At 41.3% G+C, this 11,515-nt stretch overlaps 3 protein-coding genes across 3 annotated transcripts; 1 reads left to right on the forward strand and 2 right to left on the reverse strand.

Moving 5' to 3' along the window:
- Positions 1-2,642: 2,642 nt before the first annotated feature.
- On the reverse strand, positions 2,643-5,490 carry LOC306747135 (cystatin-like). The gene is made up of 3 exons (XM_079230150.1): positions 5,249-5,490; positions 3,718-3,828; positions 2,643-3,407 (listed from the first exon to the last, which is right to left on the reverse strand). Exons 1-3 carry the CDS (start codon positions 5,447-5,449, stop codon positions 3,333-3,335), a joined length of 387 nt encoding a protein of 128 aa, XP_079086276.1. The 5' UTR covers positions 5,450-5,490; the 3' UTR covers positions 2,643-3,332.
- A 347-nt stretch (positions 5,491-5,837) lies between these two features.
- LOC306747059 (epoxide hydrolase 1-like) lies at positions 5,838-8,410 on the forward strand (the record flags this gene model as incomplete). The annotated part of the gene is made up of 9 exons (XM_079230060.1): positions 5,838-5,860; positions 5,972-6,185; positions 6,301-6,481; positions 6,597-6,806; positions 6,885-7,014; positions 7,281-7,492; positions 7,639-7,732; positions 7,861-7,986; positions 8,209-8,410. The coding sequence occupies 9 exons, from the start codon at positions 5,838-5,840 to the stop codon at positions 8,408-8,410; spliced, it is 1,392 nt and encodes a 463-aa protein (XP_079086186.1).
- A 639-nt stretch (positions 8,411-9,049) lies between these two features.
- On the reverse strand, positions 9,050-11,121 carry mad2l1bp (MAD2L1 binding protein; the record flags this gene model as incomplete). Its single annotated transcript, XM_079230061.1, has 3 exons — positions 9,050-9,577; positions 9,699-9,982; positions 10,704-11,121. 3 exons carry the CDS (start codon positions 11,119-11,121, stop codon positions 9,050-9,052), a joined length of 1,230 nt encoding a protein of 409 aa, XP_079086187.1.
- Positions 11,122-11,515: the final 394 nt, after the last annotated feature.

An 11,515-nucleotide genomic window follows, 5' to 3' on the forward strand; every position in this document is an offset into this window, starting at 1 on the left:
CAGATGAAGTTAAGACCACCAATGAAAATGAGCCACACACTTGAAAAAAGCCAACATATGAGTCACACAACCAAGTCTTGTGTTCTTGTTCCAGCTATTAATTAAATTTATCAGCAAGTGCAAACTTATCTATTCACCCTCGTTCTGCATCCGGCCTTGAGGAGAAAGCAGTATTTCAAAATAATTGACTGGGAACCTAGTTTGTGCTGGGAGTATTTGGGCCTTCCAATCTTGAGACAGGATATATTTGTTACCATTACACTAGGTACATCCACTCTTGTGTGGTTGTGGCTAACGCCATATACTCTGCCTCACAAGTTGATAGTGCAACAGTGGGCTGCTTATTGTATTTCAATGAAATCAAAGGACCATTTTCATTTAGGCTTAAACAGTAAGCTGTTGTACTATGCCTGTCAGTTACATCAGCTGCCCAATCTGCATCACTGTATGCATGTAGCCCCAGTTTCTCACTGGCACATTTTCTGTAACACAACTCTTTGTCAATTGTGTCTTTCAGATATCTCAGTACATGTTTTACAGTAGTCCAATGCTCTTCTGTTGGCTCAGTAAAGTACTGCAACAGTTTACTTACTACAAAACTCAGATTGGGTCTTGTACATGTTGTCAAATAGATTAGGCTGCCCACTGCCTCTATATTTTCTGACATCACTCATTATTTCTGAATCATCAGTGTAGTTACGTTTTTCTTCACATGGTGTTGTTCTAGGTTTACAATCATGCATGTCAAACCTTTCAAGTATTTTCTCCACATATCTCTTCTGTGACATTTTTACACATGTATCACTCTGGTCAAAATCAATATCAAGAAAATGTTTCAGTTTACCCAAATCTTTCATCTTAAATTTTGCTGTGAGCATCCCCTTCACAACCTTCAGTGCATTTTCATCGCTGGCAACGATGATCAAATCATCAACCCATATTATCAAGATCACTTTTTCATTTTCTGTTTCTCTGGTGTAAACACAATGATCGGCAGGATTTTGCACAAAGTCGTTTTCAATCAGATACTCATGCACCGTATTGTTCCAATTTCCATATAGTGATTTTATTTATATATATATATATATATATATATTCTAGCTTACACACCAACTGTTCATCTGTGCTAGACTTCACTTCATAACCTTCTGGTTGTGTCATGTAAATGTCGCCATCTATTGGTGCATGTAGGTCGGCAGTTTTGACAACCATCTGATGTAAGATCAGGTTTTCCTGCGCTGCTTTTTGCATCAATACCCTGATACTGGTCAGGTCAGCAGTAGGAGAAAATGTTTCCTCGTAGTCTACACCCATCTTTTGGCTGTATCCTTTGACTACATATCGTGCCTTGTATTTTTCAGATCCGTCAACATTGTTCTTAATTGCATATACCCATCTACCCCCACTGCTTTCTTACCCTCAGGCAAATTGGTTAGAGTAAATGTTTCCTTTTCTCTCAGTGATAGCATTTCGTCATCCATCGCACTAACCCATTCTTTTGAGTTAGATGAGGTTACAGCTTCCCTGAATGTTAGGGGTACATTGCACATTAATCTGTAACAATAATCTATTTTAGTCAGTAAATGATCGTCATTCTCCCCATCAGATACATATTCCCTTAAATACCCTGCACTGGAAAAAAAGTGCCCAAAAAAAGGCTAGGTGACAATTTCCACAGTCATTCATTAAGTCACACAGTAAGTCATTTTTAGTCAGACAATTCTAAAGTAAAGTTTACTTACTACGAAGAGTCTGACTATTCAATTAAATTCAAATTAGTTTTACAGCCCAAAATCACAAATTTGATGATAATGATAATAAAAGCAGTAAGGGTATTGACAATACTAATAGCAATACAACTAATACTACTAATAATGTTAATAGCAGTAGGTGTCGGGCAGGACCAGGGTCCAGATATAACCACAATCCATGTAAACCATGGTTGCAATCGTCTGACACCGACTGGCACTTCTGTGATAACTACTGGCACTGGCAGCTCGTGGCACCTACCGACACCTAACTACATACAAGGAGACAAGAGGGGATATTATTTGACTTGTATTTAAAAACGTTTTGATAAATAGTTTTAAATTATATTAAAAAGGATGATTTATTTTCATTATTTTAGCCAATTGTTGACTATAAAAGTAATTATTTGGAAATAGTACATTTGTTTCAAAACAAGCAAAATCATACATAAATAAAATGAATGATAAACACAAAAGTACAGCAATGTTGCTTGCAGGATGTATACAGAGAACGGAGGCTCAGTTGATTCAACTAAAATCATAAATATGATTTAAGGCTGCTGACCTGTGTAACAACAATGGGTGTTCCCAGGAAATGTGGCTCCACTTACTCAGCTTGGCAGCTTCTTCTTTTTTTCAACAATTGCACAAGTACAATTTCATAAAGTGTCAAGAAGAGACAGCAAAATACATTTGAACTAACATGCCAGGGGTGCCGAACGAATGACGTTCGCCTGCTGCTGTCCTGACACCGAGCTGACGCCTGCCACAGACTTGCCACTGCCAGTAATGCTGCGTGCGAATTATTCACAACGCTTTTGGTGTGAACGCAGCATTACATGCAAAGTCAATGCACAGATGCACATTTTCACCGGGCGAATGACGCGAATAACGCAGCGCGAATGGGATATTTTTATTATCACAGCTATATATTCATTAATTTTTTTCTTTTACTCCGGAAATGGGCAAACGACAAGCCACTTTTTTCTCCGCTGATGAGCAGGAGATGATCATGATAAAAAAAAAGGGCCAAATGTTAACTAAGGGGTACAAAGTCACCTTTCATCAAATAATGGATCGACCTGTTGGGTTCCTTTTCATATACTTTAGGATCAAACAATGTAAGAAGCTGATATTTCCCACTGTTTAGTAGAGGGAACAGTGTGCATCTCATACATTTAACACTCACCTGGTCTGAGGAAGGCTCTTGCAATGCTCAGGCAAGTAATACAATGTTTTCCATCATTGAATGTAACTCATTTTATTACAGATGCAAGTTCATATATGTGTTCATGTGCTTTGCATTAAAAACTAAAAACAAACAAATGAAGTAAAACTGTATCAATAAAAGACAGCCTGATCAACAATTCAGTACACAATTATGTGTCCTTTGCTTGGTTTAGTGATTATGCAAACAAAAGGTGAATGCATCTTTACAATGCTATACAGGATAGAAATTCTGAAGCAGTGACTTTCAAAAGGTTAATATGTTGCGTTTCATCTGCAGGAAAATACATATTGCTCTGTATGAAGGTTATTCTGCAAACAATGGCAACAGCGATGATTTCCCACGTAGTTGTCTGTCTAGCATTCCTCCTTCTCCACCGTGCTTTCATTAAGCCATGGACGGCTCCACACGGTGAATGTGCACTGGTAAGGCTGAGGAAGACACGCACGCAAGAGCATAGTCAAATATCAACTTTTTTTCCCCCAGTAGTAGATTCATTTAATTTAGCAAATATTTTTGTATTGGCATCTTTATGAATGGGCTAATGTTCAAATGATGTTGAACTTAGTCATCTGGTTAATAATGACGATACTAATTCCAACTTCTCTGTGGTAACAGCAACAAACACAGCTTGCTGGTTCAAAGAGGGGAAGTATACTATTGTTTCACAATCGGATCATGTGGTCAAAGAGAAAAGTCTACTGTATGACATTTAGGTTGTCGCCTCTTAAAAGTAATTACCCGAGCGCTTTCTGGGTCTTCGTGGATCTCACACAACTCCTGTGCGGCATTCTTTCTGCAGGGGGTCTTCCCCATTCTCACAGTTATGATGTACTTTAAGCCAGACACCACCTGTGAAGAGAAGATCCCGGTAAACCTTAATGCTAAAGCAGTATAGCATCCAGCAGATTTCAGGTCTATAGAAAATGAAGGCAACACTGGCAGCCCTTACATTCCAGACAGAAAGTTTAAATGAACACATGCCCCAAAACACTTCTCCTTAATGTCTGTTAAATACCAATGAAGTTCAGAACAATCGTTTCTTTTGAAGGCCATCCACTACACTGTTTTTAAATGGACTCAGAAGTTCATTCAGTGAGCGACTCAGGATGCCAAAGTGTTCTACTGAACGACTCAGGTCTTTGGTTCCAGCAGCAGTTTGATTTTTGAATGAACACCTTTAGTTGTGGTTTTTAGATTTAGCATCTTTCTGATGTTGTTTCATATGGCATTCTCTGGTGTTGTCTGTTCTTTGTAATCAGAATCAGAAACTGTTTATTGCCAGGAATGTTTGCACAAATGAGGAATTTAGTTAGGCGGAAGGTGCATACATTAGACATTAGACGAGACAAACAATAATGTGTTTCTTGTCTGCTGTGGACTTTGTCTATTGTTCTCTGTATGATTTGTGGTGACAAATGAGTTTCCCCACTGGGGATTAATAACGTTTTCTAATCTTATCTAAATTCACACAATACATATGGTGCAGTCACACACACTCTCTAGAGTTTCAAGAAGAGCACACTGCTACTGTAAATGTATTCAAATGACTAGTAAAAAAATAAAAAAAAGTATAACACCACTGGTTTCCAGGTCATTGATGTATTTTTAAAAGCCTGGAGCTGCCTTGATATGTTAGGTCGCTACAACAAACTTCCCAATTGACAGGACAGGATGTATTGGATTATGGGGTTTGTAGGCTATTCAGAGGGCCAGACGTGTTGTTTCACTGTCTATCCCTAAATCACCGCTAGGATCCATGCAGACGATGAATAAACAAATAGTCTAACAGTGTAGGGAAGAAGCCGCCTGCTTTCCGGTGTCCGTTATTTTGGAAAACAAAACAAAAACAAGAGACAAATATATTTGTATCCCATATTAGTTACGCCATGCATTTTACGTATGATGTTTGCCAATCTAAAAGATACTTTTCCACGTCAATTATTTTGTCGTAGGAACAATTTAGAACATTTCGTTTCTCTCCTCTTGCGCAATGTACTCCAACAAGTCCAGTCCTTGGTTGTATAATGTGGAGACGGGGGTTTCGTAGCATGACGCGTTGCGCTCGGTCACGCCACTTTAGTTCGTTTAGGATTGAAAAGGGAAAAATGGGCACAGGCTTATTTATCGAGCCAGGCCAAACAGGCTTATTGTGACTGTACATGGCTGGCATCGCACCAGCCTGCATGTAGACCAAACCGGATTGTTGTCTGTGAAATAAAGTTAGTAAAGATTGTTTTGTTGTTGCTGGAAATAAAAAAACGTGACCAACCTGTCTCTGGACCTTGGTAACTTCTGCCACTCTGCTGAGGTACATGTCGTTGCTGCCTCTGTTGTGTTGGATAACGGCGGCGTCCAGGGCTTTACGCGCGCCCGCGTCGTTGACATCGATGTTTTGATACCCCCCGACAAAGGAGGCGAACCCGACGGCGAAAACCGCTGCGAGAACCGGGAGGACAAACTTCCACATCATGTTTTTCTCACTGCACACTCGACGTCTTCGCCTGCCCTGTATTTAAAGAACGACGTCACTAGCTGTTTGATTGGCACGTCTCGCGGCCAATCAAAGTGGTTTGTTTTTTCGCGTCGCCCCAGAATCTTCAGAAGAACTTTGGGTTCACCGACCAGTGCCGTCGTGTCCGCTCACGTTTGTAGACATATTCCAACATTTTCTGAAAGTACATCTAAAAAAGGAGACGAACAAGGTATGTTGAAACGCAAGGGGACGTGCTTGTAACTTTCGAAGCGCGGTGCAGAAAATGAAACCCTTTTAAAAACATGTTTTACCTCTGCCCTCATGTAGGTCTAAAAAGAAGAAGAAGACAAAAACACCTGTGTGAGCGCACCTTTGGGATTGCACAATGCAGAGACTGGAGGTTTTGAAGTAAGTGGGCGTCTACGACTCTGATTCGATCGAAATGTAGATATGGGTAATGATCTCAGAGCTGCAGGGATCATCTCAATGAATATTTCTCATATGTCACACACTTTGCAGGGGAGCTTTCTGTGGCTTGGATGCCATCCAACAGCAGCTCCTGATTGGCTCAGCCGTGGCAGCAGGGGGTATACTTATGCACATGCTGTACAAAAGACAACAGGTCAAAAGTATTCCTCTTGGAGAAGGCTGGTGGGGAGCAGGAAAGAAGCCGCTGTCAGAAGACGATAAAATCTATCCCTTTAAAGTGCAAACATCACAGGAAGAGATTGAGGTACTTTTTGACCTGTGAATTAAATATTTTCGTCGCAAGTTATCAAATTAGAAATGCCAATAATGAGACATTGACGTGTTTCTGTGGACTAATCAGCAGTGGTCTTATTCAACAGGACCTCCATGAGCGCATTGACAGAACCCGCTACACCGATCCTTTGGAAGATAGCTGCTTCCAGTACGGCTTCAATTCCACATACCTCAAGACAGTGGTTTCCTACTGGAGGAACACGTTTGACTGGGAAAAGCAGGTGGCGGTACTTAACCAGTATCCACACTTCAAAACTAAAATAGAAGGTACACACAGCCCCGAGCTAAAGATACAGGGTTTGCTTCCTATTAACCAAACAAGTTGGCCAAAAATCTGTCTTTTTCTTTTCACACCGATGCTTTTGCTTTTGCACCAACGCAGGACTGGATGTGCACTATGTCCATGTGCGACCACCACACCGAGCGAATCAGAAGGTTGTGCCTCTTATGCTGGTTCACGGCTGGCCGGGCTCCTTCTACGAGTTCTACAAGATTCTGCCTCTTCTCACAGAGAACCAGGATGGTCTAGTGTTTGAAGTCATATGCCCGTCCATCCCTGGCTACGGCTTCTCAGACGCCCCTCATAAACAAGGTAGGGAGTCTAAATAAACGTGTCTGTGTGTATTTCAGCCTGAGCAGCAGACCTTCACGGCTTTCTTTATCTATTCAGGATTCGACTGTCTCGCTGCTGCCCGAATTTTCCTGACACTGATGGAACGTTTAGGATTCTCCCAGTTCTATCTGCAGGGAGGAGACTGGGGCTCTTTCATCACCACCAACATGGCCCAGATGAAGCCTCTGTAAGATAGCAAAAACAAGCCTCTCTATGTGCTACAAGTTACCCAAACAGTGCACTTTCCACCACCCACATGTGTTATTTATACGGGAAGCCTTGTGACATAGTTACCTACATTGTGAAACAGTGCTTGCAGTGTGCAAAGTGCACTCATGACCAAAACCACTTGCACTACAAATTCCTGGAGCAAATAAAGGTCACGGTGCAAAAACACAAAATAATTCCTAAAAAGGTTTTAAGAAACTGACAATTTGTCATAATCTTTTCCAGGTGTGTTAAAGGTCTCCACCTCAACATGTTTATGCCAAGATGGGGGTTCAAAGTGATGTGGTCCCTCATGATTGGTTCTTATCTGCCGTTCCTGGTGGGCTTCAGTCGGGAAGATGTTCGCCGATTGTTCCCTTTCTTTGAGAAGAATGTCTGGAACATCCTGAGGGAAATGGGCTACTTTCACATCCAGGCCACTAAACCAGACACTGCAGGTGGGGACAACAAATAAACAGATTCTGATGATCCTATTGGCCTGGTTAACTGGTCAAAGATAACCCACATGAGGCAAGAAAACTGGGATTTTGTCGTCAGCATACCCTTATTTCAGCTGTTAACATATCTTAAATTGTGGGCACAGGCTGTGGGCTGAATGACTCTCCCGTAGGCTTGGCGGCCTACATGCTGGAGAAGTTCTCCTCCTCGACTGATCTGATGGATGGTGGGCTAGAGAGGTACAAGCGGGAATTCAGTTTAGTCTGTTGTTGCTGTTTTCAGCATATCAATTAAATGCTAGATCAACAAGGTTTAAGTGATGCTGTTGATGGCTGTAATTAATTATACATGTCTGCACCTTTTACAGGAAACTAAGCCTGGACGACGTCTTGACAAATGTCATGATCTACTGGACCACAGGCTCCATTGTCTCCTCCATGCGCTTCTACAAAGAGAACTTCAAGAGCAACCCTGACAATAGAGTGGATGCAAAGTATGTGGCCAAACGTTCTTACTGTCAGAACCATGACTTTTGTTTTGTAAATATTACAACACTATCATCCAATTTGTAGAGTCAATTGTAAATATTTGTGCTCCCAGTTATTGCACTCTGTTTATTGTTAAATGTTATGCACCTCCCGCCAGGACAAATTCCTTGTATGTGAAAACATACATGGCAATAAATGGTTCTGATTATGTCCTCTTTTGTTTTTAGGACAGGGATTTTTGTGCCCACTGGACTTGCTGCCTTCCCCGGGGAGCTGATGCACTGCCCGAAGTCATGGGCACAAGTTAGGTATCGAAACATCTACTCCTACACTTTCATGCCTCGAGGTGGTCACTTTGCTGCCTTCGAGGATCCCCAGCTGCTAGCCAACGACCTTGTCCAGTTTGTCAAAAAAGTAGAGAAGCTGTGAACCCACTGATGCACTCCCAGACCAACTATGGTCGTCTGCTCTTGATTATTGCTGAGAAGTTTGATGTTGACTGGTCCTTCCAAATGAGACAAAGATGCACATACCTCTTACACAGGTCCTTTTCACACTACTATGCATCTTATTGTTTGACTCAAAAATTGCAGCACTGTCAAAATCTTTTTCATGTTTTAATAAATGTACACAAGATGGTACTTTCACTCCAATGTATCCAAATATTGGATTAAAGAAAGCAATATAATGCATTGAACCTTTCAAGTTATGGTCGAAATATATTGCACCAATAATATGCGTGTTGGTCTGTGATATTTTATGTAAAACATTCTTCACAAATATTAACAACGATACAAAGTTCTCAATATATTTCATGCTAACAAAGCCTCTTGTGAACAAATTCTCAGATTTTCAGAAGACTATTAAAAAAAAGAAGTTAATACACCATACTGCTTGTCAATTTTGTTTCAATAGACGTGCTTTTAATCACAAGTAGAAAAAATGTAACTCATAATTAATTAAAATAAAGTTTAAAATGATCTTGAAACGCCATTAAAATGTAATTTTAGTATACAGGCTCAAGAAAGAGAGCTCCAATCTAAATCTATGTGCTCCCCAACTTTTCAGTCATTTGCCGAAGCCCTTGATAGCCATGGGTGCCTGAAACCACACATAATCCAGCCAGTCTGGCCCCTGTGCCCTTGGTTCCTTACAAATGCTGGGATCAGTAGACAGAGCAATAATTTGGTGTTTTACACGGGTCGGCATTTTAAATAGTAGTTTAGGGCGGAACCAACTTACACCGCAATCCCTGTGAGCCAAGGCCAAGACCGTGGTGGGCATTAAACGAACGGGTCTGCTGTCAGACAACAGGTCAGCCACAAACAGAGTGCGGAAGAGTTGCCTCAAGCACGAAGACACAGGCAGACGTTGATCTCCACCAGCCAATATCAGAGCCTCCATGTTGATTTCATACAGCTCTTTGGGGAGGTTGAGGGAGCCACCCATTATCAGCAGCACGCGGGGCACCCTGCTCAGGGAGAAAAGCACCTCCAGTTGCTGCAGCACCTCCTCTAGATCCTGAAGGGTCTGTTGACACTTGCGCCTTTCCATGTCTGCAGCTTTCACCGGCCTCCGACTTACTAGGTCTTTATCCTGGAAAACAAAAACATTCAGCAAATACTAATGGTTAATTGCAAATCTACACTCTACAGCATGTCTTCATTTATGAACAGTTGAATTGCACTATGCATGCACACAAATGTTTCCCAGTCACCTGCATTGAGGCCTGCTGTTTCTTCTGGGAGTACACCAGCTGGTCGTACGTCATGGGTAGTTGCTGTCTCTGATAGAGAATGCACTTGAGGATCTCACTAACGAAGCGGCAGCAGCCTTCCTGGGTTACAGTGCCAGGGAACACCACCTTCACACGGCCTTCGTCCAGCACTTTTCTCATCGCCTCAGAGTCGATGTCCTCTGTGGTACAATGTTTACTGGCAGTCACGTTGGAATCTTGCAAACTTGTCTGAAAAGAAGTGTCATCGTCTTCTCGGGTGTTATCTGTAAAAACGAATATAAGGGAGCAGAATAATGTAATTATGATGAGCAATGGACCTCTTCTGCTCAATTTTAGCTAATTAAATGATAATAATCTAACAAGGCCAGTCTACTCCGATCCTCTACTTAGGCATAAGCAACTAAATGTTATCAGCAAACGTACATGCATTTAAAAGGTTGCCTATGTACAGATTTGTGCAGCATTATATAATGTTTTTATTCCACTGGATTATATGTATTGATGCCTTAACATGTAGGTAGCATTTTTATGCAGCTGGTCGTGTGAGGGCTACTTCTATCTACTTTATACTGCTGAATAGTTGTTGTCAAATACAAATACAATTGCCTTTTATGGTGTGCCATCAAGGAACAAAGATTTATTTTTATAAAGTGGGCAACAACTACTGCAGGATAGTTGAGGCTAATCATATATTCTTTGTTGAGTAACTGGGAAACTATACGGACGTCATACTACTATAGAAGCTACACAATTAAGACACTACAATGAGTGGAGCTTTTGCTTATAACATAATGGAATTACTTTAAGTACCTCAACATTGTAATCCCAGTAGACCTAGATAACTAAAATGCACCGTTATATAATGTATATAAACTATGTGTTGCCTCCGAATAGTATGTCCCTCTTAAATGCATGTTAGCTGTATAACGTTAATAATGCTCCACGGGTTACGTAACCCACTCCGCTCGTGTTGCCTCACGTTACCTGGAGGTTCGGCTGTGGAGGGCAAAGCGGTGTTTTCCTTGTCTTCAGCGTCGTACACGACTTGCTGTTTTGGATTGAGTCGATGTTCGGGGGAGGCATCTATCAATTCTGTTTCATTTTCCGCCTTTAAACGTGTGTTTACGACCTGTGCCAAGAGTTGTTTGGCGACTTCCGCAGACGGTCGGCTTGAATCAGAGTCGTCGGGAACACTTTGTAACATTAGCCGTTTGGACGTCATATTCGGGTCCTCCAGCGCGTCAACAACTTCCTCTGATGAAAACGTCAAACGCCTCGTTATCCCATTGTCTCCGTTATTAATAAACAACGTGCCTTCAGAGTCTGGCGTTGATTTCAATTTATTCGAGTCGCCTGCCATGTTTTTGAATGTCCCCACCGGGGCTTTTCCGAACTGCATCATGGGAAACGTGGCTCGAGAGTTATGCCGCGTTCAAGTTACACGGAAAGATGAAAACAAATAATTAAAAAACACTAGATTCCCATTTCACATAATTTGTAACATTTACGAACACTTGTTTTGTCGTTTGGTTGCAACAACTTGCTGAAATAAATAAAAAAAAGCACGGACTAAAAATGTTATTTCGAATGAGACTTTGAATCAAGCGCTTTCATCGTTGTGTAACAACTCAACATACCCAACACTAAAGGTGTGTTTCGAAAATGTTATAATGCAGTACACTAGTTTACACAACCTTTCTAAAAATTCAAGGAATCTTTTGACGGTCAGAAATCGATTTGGACAAGGCATAATGGATAAGACCAAGATAGGGCTTTCTTTGGTGCTGCTGTCGGTT

Source organism: Taurulus bubalis, assembly GCF_910589615.1.
Source record: "Taurulus bubalis genome assembly, chromosome: 14".
Taxonomy (NCBI): Eukaryota; Metazoa; Chordata; class Actinopteri; order Perciformes; family Cottidae; genus Taurulus; species Taurulus bubalis.